Source organism: Adiantum capillus-veneris, chromosome 27 (genome assembly GCF_014529385.1).
Source record: "Adiantum capillus-veneris isolate H3 chromosome 27, ASM1452938v2, whole genome shotgun sequence".
In the NCBI taxonomy this organism is placed as follows: domain Eukaryota; kingdom Viridiplantae; phylum Streptophyta; class Polypodiopsida; order Polypodiales; family Pteridaceae; genus Adiantum; species Adiantum capillus-veneris.
In genome coordinates, this window is record NC_140957.1 from 13,734,615 (window position 1) to 13,757,972 (window position 23,358).

Sequence of the window (23,358 nt, forward strand, 5' to 3'; positions counted from 1 at the left end):
GGCAGTATGCATACAGGCTGCAGCTGCATAATACATCTCTTGAGAGCAAAAAATGTGGAGGAATCCTGACAGCGCTATAACACAGGTGTAAGCTTCAGAAAACAAGAGGCCTTTTCTAATATTTATTTCAAAAGAATAATGTGCATTGATATTGCCTTACTACAGTACTAAGATCAGTGAGCTTGTAGACTGGAAAGAGGTGAATAGCAGAGCGGCAGAGTTTACTCACCATGCATATGTGAGCTTTCCCTGTTGAGCTCAAGAACCCTCACCAATATTACATCGTCCTGGTACTACAGTTGCCCTTCCCCATCGTTGCAACAGGTTGATAGCCGTGGCCTCGCCCCTATGGAGACTATGATTGACACACCCACCTAAATCTATCCGAAGTCCCTTGTTCAACAACCTACAGGAGTTCATACTCTCACCCAGCTTCTTGCACCGCATCTTTTACGAGTAGTCATATTGTCATGCACCAGCTACGGTTGCACGTTGCCTCCTTAGTTCTTCCTATGCCAATGATCTCAAATCAAACCCTTGTGCAGCCATGGACAACCCTCTCTCTTTGTGTGAATGTGTGTGCACATATGTTGCTGGCTATTTCGAGTGTGGTTGTCTGCTCCAGCATTGTTTTCCACTCGAAACATCTCTGCAACAAAAGCGCACAGGCAAGCTTGAGTGAGATCTCCTCAAATGGTTGCAAGGCAACTTTAGCCATTTTGCTTGTTCCCAAAATTAGCTTTATATTGCTGTACAGTTATCTGCCAAAACTAATAGTCCTGATTAGTAGGTCCTTGGAATGATACGCTCTCAACAACCAAAGTCAACTGTTAATTTGTTAATTACAGATGCCTAATGCCCTTGATTTGCTTACAAAGGATCCACAATCAAAGGCTTAAGGTGTGGATTGCCTGCTATGCTGGAAGGAAGTTACCAGCTTGTGTGAGGGCTCAAATTGCAGTGCATTTGATGCGCTCAAGCGAGCACGACAAGAGATCTGCAAATCCTCATACCTTTGTAGATACTCACCATGTAGAGAACAGTGAAAGCACGTTGCTTGGACTCTAATTATGAGAAATCAAGCAACAAAAGTGGATAATAATTGAACAGCCAACAGTTCTAATGACGCTCAAATCAGTAGAAAAGCAAGCAATGCCAAACACACATATGAAAAGCTCTCTCTCTCTCTCCCCTCTCTCTCCACACACTCACAAACACCCACAGGAGCCAGCCCTTCCTCTCTGTTTCAACCCATACCTCGCCGCGTATAAATTAGCCACTATGGAGAACGTAGAAAGAGGTGGCATTACCGTAGCCACAACAACACTCAAGAATGGATGCGGATGGCTTTCAAGCAAGAGCACCTTGTGATGTCGAACACTCATCAGAGGGACTGTGAAGCTGCTACTCCCTCTCTCTCTCTCTCTCTCTCTCTGTCGCACAAGCTTGTGAGCTTCCATGGAGCGTGATAATGTGACCTCCTTGCTCCTCACTTTCTCTCTCTCTCTCTCTCTCTCTCTCTCTCTCTCTCTCTCTCTCTCTCTCTAGCGGCTTCTCGGAGTGTGTTAATGTGACCTCTGTGTGTGTGTGTGTGTGTGTGTGTGCGCACGCGCGCGCATTGAAGTCGGGACGGCACGAGTGAAGTTTGGGTAGGCTTTCCATGATTCAATGCAGATGTGAATATATTGGTTGTCCTCGTAATGAATATCTTGTATCTCTTCTAGCCAATCAAAAAATTGTACATTCTTTTAAAAATTAACCTCCTTTTTTGTTACCAAAAAGGGAAAGCATCACTAAGGCCTTATCTCTTGGGGCAAGCCAAAAAATGGAATCCAATGCACCTATCCTCTCAAGAGCCACTCAAAACAATGTATGTTATTTTTTATTTTTCACATTTATTTATAAAACACATGTGACATTTTTCCCTTAGAAAAAATTGCAAACCACCACTATGGCCTTAGCCCTTTGGGTAGGGCAAAAAAAAGAAGTGAATAAGTCTCAAATTTTCTAAGTTCATGGATGTACCCTTAAAGATCTTTCTAATGATACGTAGCATTCTATAAGATTGCTAATGTTCAAGAAGATTTGATTTCTTGATGTGACACCCTTTTGTAGATCGTGGACTACTTTCTAATATCTTTTGAAAGAAACATTTTGGGCACCTAAATGGGTCTCACTGGCTCCACTTCCAGTTTCCATTACATAGAATCTCCCAAGATGCTTTAACATCTTCATTCAACTCACAATTTAAAACCAATCTTAATGGCTAGGATTTGACCTCAGCACGTAAAGAGTATAAAGTTGACACTTAACCACTAGGCTATTCGCCTAGTGGTTAAGGGGTTCCTTTAAGCAATAAAAAAAAAAATAAACACAAACACCCCCCCCCCCCCCCAAACACACACACAAAAAAACAACTAATTAATGGTGTCACTCAAAAAAATCATTTTGGGCACCTAATTTGATTGCATTTTGATGGTCTTTATGAACTTCACCGATTTCCCACTACGGACAACAAAGAGAAAGTGAAAACATTCTTATAGACCCCTTTGAAAGTCTAAAATTTCCCTCATTCTCTTTCATAGACTGCCATTCCCTTAGCTATGCAAATGTGGTGTTACCATCACTATGGATAATGTAGTATATCTTGTTGCTCACAAATATGATAAGATCGAGGGATTGGTACTCAACTAGGCTATGACATGCAATTTTTATTGTGCAGAATCTCCACAAGATGCTTCAAAATATCCAATTCTCTCTCCATTTGAAACCATGTCTCATTTTAACTTTCAGTAGTGTGATTTGAACTCATCACCTTGAAAGAACAAGACGCAAGCTAAACCACTAGGCTACAAGTCTATGGTGGCCTATGTGATAACTTTAAAGATTAAAAAAACAAATATACGTGTAGAGCTCCCACAAAACGCATTGGAGGGCCTCTCTTTTTCTTGCTCTATTGTCGACATATGAGTCGCCTAGCGAGGACGCTCGCTCTTTCCCTCCTTCCCTCCCCTCGAATACTGCGGAGCAGTCCAAGGACGACAAGCACAGTGGAGTCAAAGCGTTCCTTTGCCTTCACTTGTATGAGCTCCATCTGTAGCCCAAGCATGATCTGACGATCACAACATGTCTCTCTTCCCTCGTCACATGATGCAGCAACCACTCAATAATATTACACACCTTGCTTTGTCGCATTGTCGGTGTAGGCAAAAAAAAAAATCCGCATTTCTCTGCTTTCGACACCTCTTTCTCATTCTCCTCCATGTGCCACAATCGCCCATTTTCACATGGAACTATGGAAGGGATAAAAGCATCTCAAGCATCTTGTGAGATGCCGCTCAATGCAATGAAGCACCTCAAACCCACAGTTGCTGCTTCTATCTTGTAACCGAAGAAAGCAAGGGCAAACTTGAAATCTCCTGGTTTTTGGGTGAAAATTTGAAGCTTTTGTGAGACAAGCTCAAAAACTGGGATTTCAAGATTTTTCGACGATTAAAATACACTAGGTCTCGGGTTTTTTTCTAGCACTGACTTCATCTCCATTTGTCCTCGTGCCAAGACCTTGTGATGGTCTCTATCTCAAGAAAAATTTGTGTCTTTTGCTTTGCCTTGGTGTTCAAACACAGAGAAAATCTCTCTCTTTCCCTTCTCTCTTTACTCCACGTGCCATGCTACAACACACTAGCCCCCCCCCCCCCCCCCCCCCCCCCCCCCCCCCCCCTCTTTTTCTTTAGTTTCTTCATCTGACTCTTGCACAAGCATCTTTGGTGATTCCTTTAAAAAGAAATGGAAGATACACTTCAAAAAGACTAAGCATCACAATATAGTGCAACTATAACTTTATTTGCAACTTGAGCCAAAAAGCGTTGAACAGACATAGTAGCACACACGCAAAATAAAAAAACTTAAAACCTCACGTCTTAAAACTTCTAAGAAGACATAAGATCTTAGTTGTGATAAATCGAGAATAAAAACAATACATACCAATACCGAGGGCATGACTCCTCTCATACCATTTGTTATTTCAAAATTCACAAAATTCACAAGAGCAAATGGACTCTTCTGGACGAGGGCTTCAAATTAGCTACAATGTAAAGGGCTAAGGTCGCCCCAAATCCTAGGAAGAGAGGCACAAGATTGTACATGTAAAGGGCTAAGGTTGGCCCAACTCCTAGGAAGAGAGGCACAAATACTCTTAGCTCATGTTGGATACAACTTTTAAAGGCCCATAGTGCTTATTTACATAGGGTTATGTTCAGGCTGCTCAACTCAAGTGGCGTCACTAGTACCTCATTTATAGGGCTAATATTTACAAGTCTATAGAAAATTAGCATGCTCACTAGCCATTTATCTATTATTCATTTTCCAAATAAATTGGTTTTATATGTATGTCTTGGCTAGGATGGCCGCAAATATCCTTATTATAGCCTTCAATGTTTAGGTAAGAACAGTGAATTATGCTTGCCTTATCTCTTATGCGTGTGGTTTTTCTACCAATAAGAGTTTGATCCATCTTACTTGGTTGATGTAAAAACCCTGGTGGTGCCTATGTAGGGACTTGTGCATAATTGTAGAGGTTAGGGTTAGGGTGGATGAGTATTAGTAGCATTCATGGATGCTAAGCATGATGCTGTATTCACAAGTTAATCGAAGGATGGACTCAAATGTGTAGAAAATAAAGTAAAAATTCATTAGATGGAAAAGAGCTTGATACATAGAAATTATGTAGCAAAAGAGGAAAGCCTATCTACCGAGCGCATCAATAATGGAAGGCTACAACTTGCATGGGGCACTTGGAGGAGATATGTGTCATTAAATATCTAATATCTAACCAACCCAAATGATTTTCTCATATTAAACTGATCATTTAACAAGGGATAATAAACGGGAACAAGGGTTAGAATATAGACACGTGCTTACGGATCTATCTCAACACGGGCCAATGGTAAAGGGGCCCAAATAAGAGATGGTCTCTCAAAGAGCAAAGTTAACTAATGAAGCTTAAAAGACCTTAGGGTTAGCTTCATTAAAGACCTCCAATGGTTAGTGTTAAAAGTCCTTTGACCTTAAGCAAGCTAGGGTTGAGCTTGTGGTGGGAACCCGACCTAAACTTAAGCAAGCTAGGGCTGTGCTTGAGGTGGGAACTCCACCTAAGGTGCTTGTCATGCTTGATGACTAAGGCACTTGTCACATTTAATGAGGAAGTTGCTTGAGAATCTTCCTATGCATGGGGAGTAAGGTGCTTGAGTCAAAAAGAGACTTACACACTTAATGGTCAAATGAGCTTCTACTTCCATCTAACAAAGATCTAGATATTTTCAAGCTCTCTCTCTTTAAGGGGTAAGGAGGACACTTGTCAAAAGACTACCCATGTACTTGACTGCATGCTGCATGTGATTGGCTAGGGGGAGAGGGGTCCAATGAGCTTGCAACATGCAGCAAGGTCACCACTCGCCCAAAGCAAGGAGGGGGGGGTGCGAGGGGGATATACTCCACACAACACTCATTTGCAAAGCCATTCTCACTTGGTGAAAGTTGAGGAACACCACCTCCTTCTCCAAGCTTGTGAGAGTGAAAGCCTACACCAACACTCTTGGCTATGGAATGCAAATCCAACCATGAGTCATGCTTCAATGCTTAAACTTGCCATCTTCTCCATCTTTTCATTACTATGCTATTATCTATGCTAGCAAGATGAGTCATGATAAGTGAGGAACTATTTCTTTCTCCTATGGAATGTTTCTTCTTCCTCTTCCCTATCCTCATTCCCCGCTAGCTCTCTCCACCTTCGAAGGTGTTTGAGGCCTTGGGATTGAGGCTTGGGATAGTTAATGCTTTCTTCAAGTTTATTTTATGCTTGTGGTGCATGAAGCTTTCCATCTTCATTGCATCACCTAGGTTACAAGGAAAACAAAGATTGTATTGTACCAAGTCTCTCTTGATGGGAGAAACTATAATACAAATTCCTATTGGAGGCGGGACCGGCTCCATATGAATCCGGTCCTCAACTATTGTCATGTTCTCTAAACTCTCTCTCTTACAAAAGTATTGTTCATTCCAAGTTAATAAAGTTCAGTCGCTATGATCACAAAGAATCTCTCAAAAGTTCTTCACCTAATTTCCTAATTCCGCTACTCTCAAAGTTCATAGGCATTTTCCATTACATTGGTATCAGAGTAGTTTTTTTCTCTTTTCTTGCTTACGAAGAGAGGTCCTTAAGTAGCCTATTAATGGTTGTTTTTGTTAATTATATTAGGGTAAGTGGGTCTGGGATCTATTATCGGTTTTGTTGAGCCCACTATGTGGGATATGGTGCACACCTCGAGAGCTTTGGTCTTAATAATGGAGTCTTTTTAGACTTGCCTATGGCTTTACCATTATTGAGTCATAAGAAGTCCGAAAGGAGCGATCCCTCGACAACTTCGGTATGTTAGACTTACTCCACTACTCTCTATAATTGACCAATTCGAGCCGTGGGTGTAGATACTTAAGTGCCTATTTTCAAAGGCTAAGAGGAGTAGCAACTAAGGTTTTGAATTGCCAAAGCACACACTAAGTAAACACATAAGTTTAATTAGCATGGCTGACAATAACCAAGAGAGGAGAATCAACATTGATAACTTTGATTTTGCACATGAAGGTGCCAATGATGATGCCCCCATGTTTGTTAATTATCTTGTCACTAGGTTGCAACAAGCTATGGGCAACCCCACTTTGTAAGCCGAAGTTACTCAACAACTTCGTGCTTATGGGATTTTCTTTCCTCTCCTAGAGAAGAATGAGCTTATGAGGCATCTTGAAGAGACCCCCAAAACAAGACTCCCTCCCATAGGAGAGGAGGAATCCAAAGATAAAGAAAGCAATGAATCCCTAAATTCCTCCAAAGATGTGGCTCCACAAAGAAGGAGGACTAAACGATCACCAACTCCTCCCAAGAGGAAACGGTTAATCCATAGTCCTTCTCCTCGTCACTCCAAAAGGGAAGAGAGGAAACCAAGGAAGAAAAGAGCAAGAAAGAGGTCACCCTCTTCTCCTTCTTCTTCACCTTCCTCAATCGGTCCAAGGAGAAAGGAGTTTACAAAGGTAAAAACAAATTCTCTCTTGAAGAGCTTGAAACTTTTCGCAAGGATCACAAAGTTTTTAAGTGTGGGGAGCGAGACTCCTAAAGCTTCCACTATCGAAGCTCCAAAAGAGGATACTCAAACATGATGCCTTCATCTTGTTTGACCCTGGTTCTACTCCCAACTTCATATCAATGGAGTTGGCCACCAAGTTGGGCATTCAAGCTTTTGAGATGGGACATGCTATAACTACCGATGCCGCTTTTAAGAGAAGCAAGCCTCCGTTACTCCCTTGATTTGGAAGTTGAGGCTTCATGTACAAAGCTATGTCGACAAAGAAGACTTCTTTATCTCTCCTCTCCAACATGAGGATGCTATCCTAGGGGTACCATGGTTCAACCGCATGGCTGCCAACATGAAGTTCCCTAAAAGGAGAATCTACTTCCATATGTATATAGATGCTAATGAGTCTGATCGTACTATACCACTTGTAAATCCTCTCGCCCTTGATAAATCAATGAAAAGCTCACTTTTTGCGTACATGATTTTTGTCAAAGAATCCCTAAAAGGTCCTATTGTTTCATCAAGGTGAATGATAGGAATCAAGAAGAGTTAGACTTGTCTAGATTTCTAAAAGGATTCTAAGATGTGTTTATTGATGATATCCCTATGAACTCGCCTCCAAAACAAGGGGATGATGACCATCGAATTGAACTCCTATCAGGAAGCTCACCGCCTAACAAACCTCCTATCGAGTTTCACAAGCTCAACAAGAGGAGATCATGAGGCAAGTACAAGAATTGGTAGACAAAGGAATGGTGAGGCCTAGCTCCTCTCCCTTTTGCTCTCGAGTCCCTTTAGTACAAAAGAAAGATGGTACATACCGCATGTGTGTGGACTATCGTGCACTAAACCATATCACTATCAAAAACAGATTTCCCGTACCTCGGGTAGAAGATATGTTTGATAAGCTACAAGGATCTACCTCTTTAGTAGGATTGACCTTAAAAGTGGCTACCATCAAATAAGGATAGTGAACTAAGATATCTTAAAGACCACGTTTCGTACAACGTTTGGCCTTTATGAATATCTAGTCATGCCTTTTGGCTTGACTAATGCACCAGCTACATTCAATCGATTAATGGAGAAAAAATTTAGACCCTATCCCAAATTCACTAGAGTGTTCTTTGATGATATCATCATCTACTCCAATTCCTTGGAGGAAACAAGCAATCTCCAAGTGATTTTTCAAGCATTAAGAGAGAATAAACTTTTTCTCAATCAAAAGAAAAGCAAATTTTTCCTTCAAGAAATTCAATACTTAAGGTCATATTATGTCTCGAGATGGTATCCGTAAGGATCCATCAAAGTTGGAGGTAATAAAAGCATGGCCTAATCCAAGGAATCTACATGAGCTAAGAAGCTTTATTGGTTTGTGTGCATACTATAGATGCTTCATAGCAAAATTCTCTCAAATAGCAGGACCATTACATGACTTAACAAATAAAAATGTTAAGTATTCATGGACGGCTAAGGAGCAAAGTGCTTTTGACAAGCTCAAAGAGAAGCTTACCTCCCAACCAGTTCTTATGCTTCCAGATCTCTCAAAGCCATTTGAGGTCCAATGTGATGCTTGTGGTGATTGCCTTGGAGCAATCTTGCTTCAAGAAGAGCATGCCATAGCATATGAGAGCCGAAGGCTCAACACGGATGAACGGGTCTTAGGAATTTATGAGAAAGATCCGTTAGCTGTTCTACATGCGCTAGACACATGGAAGCACTATCTATTGGGGAATCCATTCATTTTACGAACAGACCATCAAAGTCTCAAGTACTTCATGACGCAAACAAAGCTTTCCAACAAACAAATGAGGTGGGAAAATTTTCTTTCATATTTTAATTTCCACATTGCTCACATTGCTCGTAAGCACAATCAAGTGGCTGATGCACTTTCACGACGACAAAAGTTAATGTTGTGTCAATAGCAACTCACAATGATCTATCTTCTATGATAGATGAGTATGCTAGTGACCCTGACTTTAAAGACATAATGTCAGCCCTTGCTTTGGGAAGTAAAGAGGAACCATTCACCTTGCAGGATGGTTATCTTCTCCATGGCAATAGACTATGTGTTACCCACTCCCTTCGTGAGAAAGTCATGTATGAATCCCATGCTCCTCCCTAGGCGGGGCATAGAGGCATTCAACCTACTGTTTGAGGAGTAGAGACGTACTTTTATTGTGGAGCCTACCCTGAAAGTGGACATACAAGAGTATGTTTCAAAATGTGTAGTATGCCAAAAGACCAAGTATTATAGAGGGAAGCTACCTGGATTACTCCAGCCATTGCCAATTCCTAATTCACCATGGGAGAGTATATCCATGGATTTTATCTTTGGATTACCAAAATCTATCCATGGGAATATGGGAATATGGACAATAGTCGACAGGTTTAGCAAGCAAGCACGCTTTATCCCTGACAAGAAGACTATTAAGGCACACCAAATGGCAACTCTCTTCATATCACAGATTTTCAAACACCATGGATTGCCAACATCCATCATGTCAGATAGAGATCCTAGAATGACCAGTAATTTCTGGAAAGGTCTCTTTGAAAATATAGGTACAAGATTGAATTTCTCTTCAGCCTATCACCCACAAACAGATGGCCAAAGTGAGATAGCCAATATTACGATTCTTGATCTACTAAAGACCTATGTTACAGAAGTAGATCAACGCTCACAATGGGAAAGTACTTACCTCTTGTAGAGTATGCGTATAATAATACTATCCATACTTCTACGAGAAAAGAACCTTTTGAAATCATAGAGGGAAGACCTAAAAGTCCCTTGCTACTTAAAGTACATGGGAAGATCCTCGCTGTCGATGAGTATAGCCGTGACCTGCAAACCTATTTTCAAAAGATTAAGGAGGCTATATCCATCTCCAAACTAAGGCAAAAAGATGCTGCTGACAAGCACAGAAGGGCCTTAACATTCAAACAAAATGATTGGGTATTACTTAAGTTTCCTAAGGCTCGATTGAGGCAAATGACGAGCAAAAATCCTACGGGCCATCAAAAGTATTATGCTAAACTAGCAAAAAGATACTATGGTCCTTTTCAAATTTTAAAGCCAATCGATGAGATGGCTTATCAACTCAAGTTACCTAACCATTGGCTCTTACACAATGCTTTTCATGTGAGACTACTCAAGCCCTACAAAGGAGAGCCTCCAAATGAACCAAGTATTGAAGACCCTCCCGAAATCGAATATCAAGAAGAGGTACTACAACCCAAAGCTATCCTTCGGCATGAAGACAAGGTACTACGACATGGTAAGATTATTCGACGATATTTTATTAAGTTCAAAAATTATCCTTTTGAAGATGCTAGATGGATGCAAGGAATCCTGCTTAAGGATAGTATGAACCTTGTCAACGCTTACAATGCTACATTAGAGTAACCAAATGTACATGTTTATTTTAAATGATCAATTTTTTTCTCTTATAAGACTAATTCTCTCTTTATTGTGCACAAATTTAAGTAGTATGCATACTAAAAATCATGTTTGGGATGACGACGTCTTTCAAACACCATGTAGAATTTGTCACTCTACTTGGGAGGATGAAATGGACTAAAGAGCAGACATGCTTGCGACAGCTATGTCTCTCAAGCACCAAATGGATTAGTCATCCATCTTGGAATGATGTCGTAGGGTAAAAAGGGATCCTCTACCCGCTAAGACAAATTGACTAATGACTATGACTTTCTCTCTTTTACCTCATAGTCGAGGACGACTATGATTTCAAGAGAGAGGTAGTGTGATTAAATATCTAATATCTAACCAACCCAAATGATTTTCTCATAGTAAACTGATCATTTAATATGGGATAATAAACGGGAACAAGGGTTAGAATATAGACATGTGCTTATGGATCTATCTCAACACGGGGCCAATGGTAAAGGGGCCCAAATGAGAGATGGCTTGTCAAAGAGCAAAGTTAACTAATGAAGCTTAAAATACCTTAGGGTTAGCTTCATTAAATACCTCCAATGGTTAGTGTTAAAATTCCTTTGACCTTAAGCAAGCTAAGACTGAGCTTGAGGTGGGAACCCGACCTAAACTTAAGCAAGCTAGGGCTGTGCTTGAGGTGGGAACCTGACCTAAACTTAAGCAAGCTAGGGTTGTGCTTGAGGTGGGAACTCCACCTAAGGTGCTTGTCATGCTTGATGACTAAGGTACTTGAGGTACTTGTCACATTTAATGAGGAATTTGCTTGAGAAGCTTCTTATGCATGGGGGGTAAGATGCTTGAGTCAAAAAGAGAACCTACACACTTAATGAGGAAGTTTCTTGAGAAACTTCCTATGCATAAACATCTCAAAGTTAGGGGAATTCTAAAAGAGCACATGGGACACATGTCAGACTCTCACTAAGCTTAACCACATGGTGTGCTTGAATGCTATTGGTGGAGGGGGTGCTAGGGGGATATACTCCACACAACACTCATTTGCAAAGCCATTCTCACTTGGTGAAAGTTGAGGAACACCACCTCCTTCTCCAAGCTTGTGAGAGTGAAAGCCTACATCAACACTCTTGGCTATGGAATGCAAATCCAACCAAGAGTCATGCTTCAATGCTTAAACTTGCCATCTTCTCCATCTTTTCATTACTATGTTATTATCTATGCTAGCAAGAAGAGTCATGATAAGTGAGGAACTATTTCTTTCTCCTATGGAATGTTTCTTCTTCCTCTTCCATATCCTCATTCCCCGCTAGCTCTCTCCACCTTCGAAGGTGTTTGAGGCCTTGGGATTGAGGCTTGGGATAGTTAATGCTTTCTTCAAGTTTATTTTATGCTTGTGATGCGTGAAGATTTCCATCTTCATTGCATCACCTAGGTTACAAGGAAAACAAAGATTGTATTGTACCAAGTCTCTCTTCATGGGAGAAACTATAATACAAATGCCTATTGGAGGGGGACCGGCTCCATATGAATCCGGTCCTCAACTATTGTCATGTTCTTTAAACTTTCTCTCTTGCAAAAGTATTATTCATGCCAGTTAACTCAGTTCCTTGTTTATGTTGCTACCATCAGTTAAGTTCAACCGCTATGCTCACAAAGAATGTCTCAAAAGTGCTTCACCTAATTTCCTAATTCTGCTACTCTCAAAGTTCATAGGCAATTTCCATTACATATGAGTGTGTGTGTGTCTTGTGAGAGGTGACTCCAAGTGGAGATAAAGGTCAAGGGACCATTTAATGCGGTCTCATATTACATAGATATGTGTTCTAGAAGGCACATATACCTCATGGGAGAAGGTACTAGGGAAACCTTATGGCTAACCTAGTCATGGAAGATACTCTAAAATATTCACTAATACATCATGGCTAGTTCTCTTTGGATCCATTAGATCATGGTACACAAGGTAATCATTGGTTTCTTCCATAGAATGAAAACTAGAGTACATCATTATGATCAAGATAGTTCTCATTGTAATGACATGATCCTAAAGTGGTAGTAGTAGAAGGTTCATTGGCGTGTTAGTCATGGTCGTTGTTTTCTTGTTGGGCAAGATGAACTCGTTCTTTTGCCTTTGTTCTCTTGGACTATTGTTTAAGGTTCTATCCCTTGATATTTTATCTCCTTCTTGATCTTTTCAAAAGCATCTAAACGATGGGTATTCAGTCTTCTTGCAAATACTGCATGGGTTGGTCATGTACCAATCCTGTGTAGCATGGTTGGTTCTCCCACACTTCTTGCACTTGCTCGAAGAAACCAAAAACGCTCCTCTAGGGTCCTTCTTTGGGTCTTCCTTCTTCTCATGGTCTTGAAGTGAATTGATAATTTCCTCCAAGCTAGGTACTGAAGGAGTACGAGCGGAAGTGTGACGCGAGAGAGAGTGCGAGAAGAAGAGCACGACGATATGGTGAGTTGAAGGAGTACGAGCGGAAGTGCGACGCGAGAGAGAGTGCGAGAAGAAGAGCACGACGATATGGTGAAATCGCTCTACTGTAATGTGTGGAGCATAGTGAGTTCTTATTAGGTTTTTACAAAAGAATATGTGTACATACCTGGCGGCCCGCCCACTTACCTGGGCGACCACATTGGGATTTATACCCCAACAACCTCCCACTTAAAGTCCAATGTGGTACTTTAAGTGTGACAGAAGCTACTATACAAGCTAATATACAAGAGATGTAGAGAAGTGATGTACTACCCTACACCTAACTGCTTGCGAAAATGCGCAAAGCTCTCTAAGGGAAGTCCTTTTGTAAGTAGATCAGCAGGATTTTCTGTGGTGTGAACTTTGACAAGCTGAAGTTGCTTATCCTCGAGCATTTCCCTGATGAAATGATACTTCACATCCACATGCTTTGTCTTTGAGTGATAAACTGGATTGCAAGCCAATTGTATAGCACTTTGACTATCACAATATAACACAGCATCTCTTCTTTGATTCCCAAATCTGTTACTAGTCGATTAAGCCAAATTGATTCTTTGCATGCCTCTGATGCTGCAACATATTCAGCCTCTGTAGTAGATTGAGTAACACAATCTTGTAATCTAGAACGCCATGATACTGCTCCACCAGCCAATGTAAAGACATACCCTGACGTAGACCTTCGGTTGTCTAAGTCACCTGCATAATCTGAGTCTGTAAAACCCTTTACACTTAGCTCCTGACTCCCATAGCATATACGCATACTCTTTGTAGCTTTCAGGTATCTCAATATTCCTTTCACTGCCTCCCAATGTTTCTTTCCTGGGTTTGACATGTATCGACTTACTACTCCCACTGCAAATGCAATGTCTGGGCGAGTAGCAATCATTGCATACATCAAACTACCCACTGCAGACGCATATGGAATCTTATCCATTTCAGCCTGTTCTTCCTCAGACACAGGACAATCTTGTTTGCTAAGTTTCACATATGGTGGCAATGGAACACTCAATGCCTTTCCCTTCTCCATATTGAAGCGTTGCAAAACCTTGTCAATATACTCTGTTTGAGATAACCAAATCAACTTCTTTGATCTGTCTCTCTCAATGCGCATACCAAGTATATGACCTGCCTCACCCATGTCTTTCATGTCAAACGATTTTTCCATCTTTGACTTCAAAGCTGAAATTTCTTCCAAGTGCTTGCCAGCAATCAACATGTAATCCACATACAAAATAAGGATCAGCCAACTACCATCCTTAGCCTTCTTTGTATATAGACAGTGATCGAACTCACTACGTTTGTAGCCTTGAGAAAGCATAAACTTGTGGAATTTATGGTACCATTCCCTCGGTGATTGTTTTAAGCCATAAAGACTCTTTAACAACTGGCATACCCAATCTTCCTTGCCTTTCTCAACAAACCCTTCTGGCTGCTGCATGTAAATTTCCACATCTAAATCACCATGCAAGAACGTTGTCTTGAAATCCATTTGGTGCAACACCAAATCTAATATGGCAACCAATGCAAGAAAGCATCTCAATGTAGTCATCTTGACCATCTCTCCGCCATAAAGACTCTTTAACAACTGGCATACCCAATCTTCCTTGCCTTTCTCAACAAACCCTTCTGGCTGCTGCATGTAAATTTCCACATCTAAATCACCATGCAAGAACGTTGTCTTGACATCCATTTGGTGCAACACCAAATCTAATATGGCAACCAATGCAAGAAATCATCTCAATGTAGTCATCTTGACCATCGGAGAGAAGACTTCATCAAAGTCAATGCCTTGTTCTTGATTAAAGCCCTTGGCAACAAGCCTTGCTTTCTACTTTGGCTGACTATCATGAGCGGCGATCTTATACCTGTAAACCCATTTACAAGGTAGAGCCTTTTTGCCCTGTGGTAATTTAACTAGCTTCCATGTCTTGTTTTTATGCAGAGCTGTCATCTCTGACTGCATGGCCAATTGCCAATTCCTGGAGTCCTTCATTTGCACTGCTTCCTTGTAACATGAAGGCTCATTGCAATAAGTCAACATGACATAGTTCATAGATGGAACAAACCTATCAGGAGGTCACATGACACGTCCAGATCTACGCACAATAGGTGGCTCAGGCTCAGCCACAACCTGTGGTTCCACTCTATCCTATCCTTTCTCCTCTTGAGCCCTGACATTTTGTCTTGCAGGTCCATCTTCTTGGAAGACAACTCTTCTAATCTCCTCAACCCTCTCTGGTTTAGAGTGATATTTAGATTCATTAAAGTGAACATCATTGATACGGACAACCTTTCTGGATTCGGGATCCCAAAGTATGTACCCCATCTCGCTAGAATTACCATAGCCTAGAAAGATGCACTTTCTACTCTTTGGCTCAAGTTTGTTCCTAAATTCCTTTGGAACGTGAGTATATGCCTCACAGCCAAAGACTCTGAGATGCTTGTATGAGGGCATTTTGCCTGACCATACCATCTCTGGCACTGAATCCTTCTGCAAAACCTTGCTAGGAGATCTATTTATAAGATGAACAGTTGTTGATACAGCTTCAGCCCAAAACCCATTTGGCAGCTGTGCATTAGACAACATACTTCTGACCTTCTCTTGTATGGTCCTATTCATCCTCTCAGCAACACCATTTTGAGGAGGATTGTAAGGAGCAGTAAGTTCACGTTTTATACCTTTTGACTCACAAAAGTCCTGAAAGGCCTTTGAAACATACTCTCCACCATTGTCAGTGTGTAAGCATTTAAGCTTCTTGCCACTCTGATTCTCCACAAGCGTCACAAACATTTTGAAAACACTAAACGCTTCATCCTTGTGCTTGAGAAAGTAAACCCATACTTTCCTCGAGTAATCATCTATAAATGTCATAAAGTAAGAAGCTCCCCCTAGAGATAGGTTAGGCATAGGTCCACACAAATCACTATGAACAAGTGCCAACTGTGTATCTCTTCTACTGCTTCTATGCTTATGTGGCTGCTGTGTTTGCTTACCATACAGACAATGTTCACAGAATTCAAAATCATTAAATGAAAGACAGGCAAATAACCAGAACGAGACAAGATTTCCATTCCCCTCTTGGACATATGTCCTAACCGGCTATGCCACAAAGAAACGTTCGGCTGCTCGGTTACATTGATTACATTTTTAGAGACATTTGATACATAAATCATGTAAAGTCCTACAGACTTTACTCCATGTGCTACTGTCATGGAACCCTTGGATATCTTCCACATGTTCTGTCCAAAAGTGGTGACGTAGCCAACATCATCAAGTAAACCTATGCTGATCAAGCTCTTTGTAATTGCGGGAACATGTCTCACATTCTTCAGCATGAAAGAAGAGCCATTCTGAAACTTCAATTGAACATCTCCAACACCTAAGATCTCACATGTCTGCCCATTGCCTAGCGGAACATGATCTTTAGTGGTCACATAAGAGGTAAACCACTCCTTGTTTGGAGACACATGAAGTGATGCCCCTGAGTCTATAATCCAGTCACTCAGTGCATTTCCATCAGATGCTGTAAGAAGAGCTGAGTCCATTGTATTCTTCAAGAAGTAGATGTCTCCTGACACTAGACTGTCATCCTCTGCAACAGTTTTTGTCACATTTATTTCTTGAATCTTCACTGAGGACTTGTTCTTCTCACCATGGTCTTCAGCTTTCTCTTTGCCTTTTTCTGCTTTCCATTCTCTGCAGTCTCTTTTCATGTGACCCTTCTTGCCACAATGGTAGCATTCTATGTCACTCTTGCCTTTAGCACTGCGGGACTTGCTACGAGACTGATTCCTCTTTCCACCTTTGTACTTTTCTTTGGTCCTTCCCCTGACAACTAAGGCTGTTCCTTTGCCTTTGTCCATTGTCTTTCTATTGGTTTCTTCAGTAAGCAGACTTCCTTCTACACCTGCTATGTTCAAACCATCTGGAGGTGCAGAATTACTCAAAGCTGTGCAAAAAGTGTCCCAACTTTCCTGCAATGTGATCAACAGGAACATAGCTCTAACAGGTTCATCAAACTTGACACCTTGAGCTGACAACTGACTGTAGATTGTGTTGAATTCATTCAGATGATTGGACATAGGTGTCCCTTCTTTCATCTTCAAGTCAACAAGCTTCTTAAGCCAGTATACCTGTGAAGCTGCACTCTGCTTCTCATAAAGATCACTCAACTTTAACCATGCTTGATAAGCCGACATCTCGTCTGCTACATTGAAGTAAACGCTTTCTGCCAAAGTCAGCATAATGGTAGAAAGTGCCAATTCATCCATTTCGCTCCATTCATCTTCGTCCATATCTTCTGGTTTTATCCCCTTGAGCTTTATAGGTTTTATCTGCTTCTTTTGTACCAACACGTGCCAAATCTGCTTCTTCCACAATGGGAAATTGGTTCCATCCAGCTTCTTGATATTGTAAAGAGCAGTGTCCTGTGATCCAGCCATAGCTACGCTTCACAGTAGTTTACTTTCCTGGGAAAAATTCGACAGAGTTTCCTCTGTAAACTGACCTCTGAACCAATATCAACCTGTCAAATGAACCAAGAAAGCTTCAAATTCTGCAGAAATTTTGGCAGAGTCTCCTTTGTAAAATGGCTCTGGTGTACTAAAAAACAGACCAAAAAACAGCTCAAAAAACCACTGTCTCTCTAACATTGTAAGCTTTGGGTAAACCTGTCCTGCACCTGTACTGTCTCTGACTGTCCTGTCACTGTCCTGTAAGCATAGATTGCGACAATGCCTCAACGGCAGTAAAGCAAAGATGCAATCCCAACTGTCTAACTCACAGTCAATACATCCTAGCTGCCTATCTAAGGGTGCTCGAGGGATCGCTCCAAGACCTGTATCACCGAAAGGACCTCAACATTCAAGAATCCCCCAACTCAATAAAATCTCACTCGACCCTCAACAAAGGTTGCAGTAAATCTGACAGTACATAGACTTCCCACAAAGTCATACATCCACAAATTTCCCACTATATGCTGTAACCGCTGCGGCGGTTGTTTGCTGCGTGACTCACAGCCAACAAACCCTCAACAAACATACATCATCTCTGACAATACATCCCATGTGGAAGTACCTGCAATGTCAGGATGAAATCTGGAATATCAAGCAGCAAACACAAGCTACCTGATGAACTAGTGGATGTCGCCTACAGTCTGTGTGTAGATGCGCCCGTGTCGTATGTAACACGCCTCCAAGAATTGTGAGTCGTCCTTCGATGTGTTGACAACCACAAATCAACACTCTGGGAGTGTCGATATCCTCAGCACCTGCAGTCGTAGGCCGAAAATCCCAAATTTGCAGAGTCGGATCTGCACCCGCCGAGACCACGTAGTCGAAAATGGCCTGCGCAGGCCTTTGTCGAAGCCGAACGGTGGCCGAGATGACCTCAGAATGAAATTCTGACAACATCGAGCAGAGAGTGCGAGAAGAAGAGCACGACGATATGGTGAACTCGCTCTACTGTAATGTGTGGAGCATAGTGAGTTCTTATTAGGTTTTTACAAAAGAATATGTGTACATACCTGGCGGCCCGCCCACTTACCTGGGCGACCACATTGGGCTTTATACCCCAACAGGTACAAGATCCTTATCCATAAGGACCATCACTATTTACTCAAAGGTACTATCAGGCATAACCTTGAGAAGTTTGGCTAATTTATTTTCATTGTCAATAGGGAATTGTATTTAGCTAAGTTGAGTGCAAATAATTTCAATCATATTGACTAAGGAAGATACATCTTCTCTTGTCTCCAAATAGGAGAACCAAATTTTGGAATGGGGTCAATAAAGGAGAATCTTGAAAGATCCTTTGGAGATTAAAGAGGGGGAAAAAAGGGGCTTGCGATGTGGAGGAGAGAAGGCATACAATAGGCATATATTTCTCTCTCCTTCTCAAAATGCAATGATAAGACTAGCTGACGCTATAGCAAGTGGGGTTCATCTGCAAGGTGAGGCGCAATTTTGTATCGATTATGGATGATGTTTCTCAGAGGGAGACATATACCTCGTGCGACATATACCTCGTGCGAGCAAAGATAGAGAGAGGGAGAGATTTTTTTCATCCTTTTTCTGATCCACGGCTCTTGTATCATGAGGCATTGAGTGGAATGTAGCTCACATCAAAGCTTACACCAACGTCGTTTGTGACCACCTCCCAGTCAGAGTTATTTTGAATTTTTCTTGAGATTGCAGCTTCGTGGTTGAGGAGCAAGGATGTATGTGACTTCTGAGGGCGAATGTCTCCAGGCACAACAATGGGGAACACGTAGCTATGGCCGCACATTTTTTTTTTGGGGGGAGGGGGGGGGGGGGGGGGGGGGGGGGGGGGGGGGGGGGGCGGGGGTGCAAGATGATGATTGTCTCTAAAGAGAAAAAGCAGGGCATGCCACGATGCGAAAAGAGAGAGCCAGAGAGGGAGACATGTCGTCATGTGTCAGACTAACATGGCAGAGAGATGAACATATTTTTTGTTGGGCAGTGCAGTGGAAAGGGGAAAAAACATGCAAATTACGTCGTTTGTTGCAAGGGGGAGAGAGGAGGAGCGTAGGGCATCTCCGACGCGATGGGGAGAGCAGGGGCTCCCATTCTATGGGTGGCGATGTAGATGAAGGAAGGCATCTGCGTCATGCTGCAGACCAATGTAGGAGAGGTGATGCAAGAGACGGAGCGATGTCGGGACGAGAGGGCTTGATGGGGACAAGTCCCATTCTTTTGCTTTCAAATTCATAGATTCTACCCGAATCTTGGACACAAAGTAATTGGATTTCTAAGGTAAAGTAGAAAAGTGGAGTAGACTGAGTAGGGGCCCAAAACTTTTCTTTTATTTCTTTTTAAAGGAATCACCAAAGACGCTTGTGTAAGAGTTGGATGAAAGCTACACTAAGTGAAAGGGATGGAAGGCGGGGTGTCGCATGGGCACTGAGCATGGCACGTGGAGTAGATAGAGAAAGGGAAACAAAGAGATTTTATTTGTGTTTGAACACCAAGGCAAAGCAAAAGACACAATTATTTCTTGAGATAGAGACCATCACGAGGTCTTGGCATGGGGACAAATGGAGACAGAGGTAGTGCTAGAAAAAAAATCCAAGGCCCAATGTATTTTAACTGAAAAAAATTCTGAAATCCCAGTTATATTTTGAGCTTGTCTCACAAAAGCTTCAAAATTTCACCCAAAAACAGGGATAATTTCAAGTTTGCCCTTGCTTTCTTCGGTTACGAGATAGGAGCAGCAACTGTTGGTTTGAGGTGCTTCATTGAGAGGCCTCTCACAAGATCGTTGAAATGCTTTTATCCCTTCCATAGCTCCATGTGAAAATGGGAGATTGTGGCATGTGGAGTAGAATGACAAACAAGTGTCGAAAGCAAAGAAATACGGAGATATTTTTTTGCCTGCATCGACAGTGCGACAGAGGAGGGCGTGCACAATCATCGAGTGTTTGTGGCATCGTGTGACGGGGGAAGAGAGACGTGTTGTGATCGTCGGATCATGCTTGGGATGGAGATGGAGCTCATATGAGTGAAGGCAAGGCGTCCCTTTGCCTTTGTTGTGCTTGTCGCCCTTGGACTGCTCCGCAGTATTCAAGGGGAGGGAAGGAGGGAAAGGACGAGCGCCCAAATGTCGGCAATAGAGCGAGAAAAAGAGAGGCCTCCAATGCGTTTTGTGGGAGCTCTACACGTGCAATTGTTTTTTTAAATCCTTAAGGTCATCACATAGGCCACCATAAGCTTGTAGCCTAGTAAATCACTGTGGAATAGGCCTTGCTCACCTTGCAGGGTTTTCAACCTTCTTTTGATCTGTTTGTTGACAAACTTTGGACAAACACCAATATGTGGGTCAGAAAGAGTGGTAACAAGCATCAATATGTGGGTAAGAAAGAGCTGTAGTCCTTTGCCTTGCTGCTTAGGAGAAGTACATAGATGCACACCCACAAATTTTGCCATCTATATAAAACAGAAACACACAAACACACACATAGACAATGAGACAGATAAATGAAAATTTTTGTATTATCTTTTTCCTAGTTTAGATTATCTTTATATATTCTAGACTAAGCATGAACTTGATCACTAAGACGTTAAATGAAAGCCATAATAGAAACATGATGAGGTTTTGAGGATTGCACGTGTAATGATTAATATATTTATCTTGGCTAACTGAGATTAATTTGGTTTCTTTGCAGATTGTGGTTGATGAAAAATCCAAAGAAATAGTTGGCATTGTTGGAATATGATATTGTTGATGTACTATCTCTTGAAATAATTCAAGGTGCACATATCTTGAAGTCTTGAAGTCTCCAAAGTGACATTAACAATCAATCCAAATGGTATCAATGCTCATATATGTACCATGAGAGGAGATTTCTGTAGAAAGTGACAAGTGTCATCACCAAATGGTGTCCTTAAAGGTTGCATATTATCATTGTAAGCCATATTGACCCTACATCTTCATTTTTAGTCCATTATGGTCCATAATTATTGTCCTAGCCTATTTTCATTCATTTGACCCATTTTTTTGGTCCAAATGCTTCATTTTTAGATCAGGCTCCACATATTATAGCTTTTATACCACTTGTTATTATTTTGATGATGTGATCATGTGCCCTTGTTAACAAAGCTCTAGGACACTTTATGTCAGTATCTAAGTGACCTTTGCTCCCTCATATACCACTTGTTATTATTTTGATGATGTGATCATGTGCCCTTGTTAACAAAGCTCTTGGACACTTATCTAAGTGACCTTTGCTCCCTCATATACCACTTGTTATTATTTTGATGATGTGATCATGTGCCCTTGTTAACAAAGCTCTTGGACACTTATCTAAGTGACCTTTGCTCCCTCATATACCACTTGTTATTATTTTGACGATGTGATCATGTGCCCTTGTTAACAAAGCTCTAGGACACTTATGTCAATATCTAAGTGACCTTTGCTCCCTCATTCTCTTCATTTAGTTTGGTGAGCATGGCTGTGTGTGTGTGTGTGAGAGAGAGAGAGAGAGAGAGAGAGAGAGAGAGAGAGAGATTGATTAAAGCTCATCTCTTCATTCTTTCATGGTATCATGGCAACAGGGTGAAGCATGTGAAGGAATGGATCATAGGCGTACGTGTGTGTAGCAGAGATGGAGAGAGTGCGAGAGAGAGGGAGACAGAGAGAGCACGACATAGGGATGTGGGGTGGAGCTCTCAAATCTCACTGTATGAGCACAATGTAAGAATGAGTGAGAGCTCTTTATTCTTTGTATGTATAAAGAATAAGGAGATAAATGTGGGTGGTCGGACACTGATCGATATACACGGACAAAGCACGGTGAGGTACACCGCCTTTACCTAACATTCTCTCACTAAAGGCTGTGTGCCGATAAGTGGCGAGAAGACTAGCTTACAATTAGTATATACAAGAGGTGAGAGAAGACTGCTCTCAACCTATGCCCACTGGCTCACTCCAAATACGTGAGTGCATCTGTAACCGCTCTAGTGTAAATGCAACATGCATACCATTAGGGCTAGAGCCATGATGACACTCCTGATGCACGGTATCGAGTGACGACCTGCATGTCTCCATGATGCACAATGCGAGTGTCAATCATCACACAACTGGCAACTTCTACTACAAATGCACCAACCGCATAAGCAAGATCAAGTCTCGAAACCAAAAGGTTAGACATGAGAGACCCAAAAGCCAACAAAACATGAACTATGTGTGCCAACCTATCCCTCTGAGCAACCTCAGTGCCATATGCATCCTCATCACGAATCACGTGACTATGCATCACCATGTCAGCATCGTCTAGCAAAGGCATATCTGCTCATAATGATTGTAAAAATGAAAAATCAGCACCATTGCAATCACACACAATTGTCTGAAGGACACTATCGGCCTCAAACTTATCAGACGCATCATAGAACAATGCATCAGTCTTTGGCTCAATTGATGTCACATCAACTGATGACTGGCCAAGCTGTATATCCCCAGAGATACCACTGTCTACGTGAATGTCACCACAAGACAATTCCACAACCTGCTCTCCATGCAGCACATCCGTAAAAGAGACACACCTCGTCTCTTGCTCCAAACATGGCTGCAAATACACAGAGACTACACCGCCGTGTGTGTCAAGAATATGCAAAGGGTATACCAAACCACTCCTAGCACCTCTGGCTATCACCAGTGATCCCTAACACATATGAAATGACGGCGCTTTAAGCAGTACACAATGTCCACTACTCTGTAATTGACGCATTGAAAAGAGACTTTGGCTGAGTCTTGGTACATAGCGTACATCTCGTAGCATAAGCAATGCACCGCTAGGTAAAGACATGCATGCATCTCCAGCACCCTCTATGTC

The 23,358-nt window shown here is 41.7% G+C and overlaps 1 protein-coding gene across 2 annotated transcripts in view; it reads left to right on the forward strand.

Annotated features, from left to right (window-relative positions):
* LOC147421527 (putative lactoylglutathione lyase, chloroplastic) overlaps window positions 1-21,508 on the forward strand; it is a 67,300-nt gene extending 45,792 nt beyond the window's left edge. For both annotated transcript variants that reach the window (XM_086502836.1, XM_086502835.1), the window contains one exon: window positions 21,193-21,508. In XM_086502836.1, coding sequence (XP_086358962.1) covers window positions 21,193-21,243 — 51 coding nt within the window. In that variant the 3' untranslated portion in view covers window positions 21,244-21,508. The remainder of the gene's footprint in view (window positions 1-21,192) is intronic.
* Window positions 21,509-23,358: the final 1,850 nt, after the last annotated feature.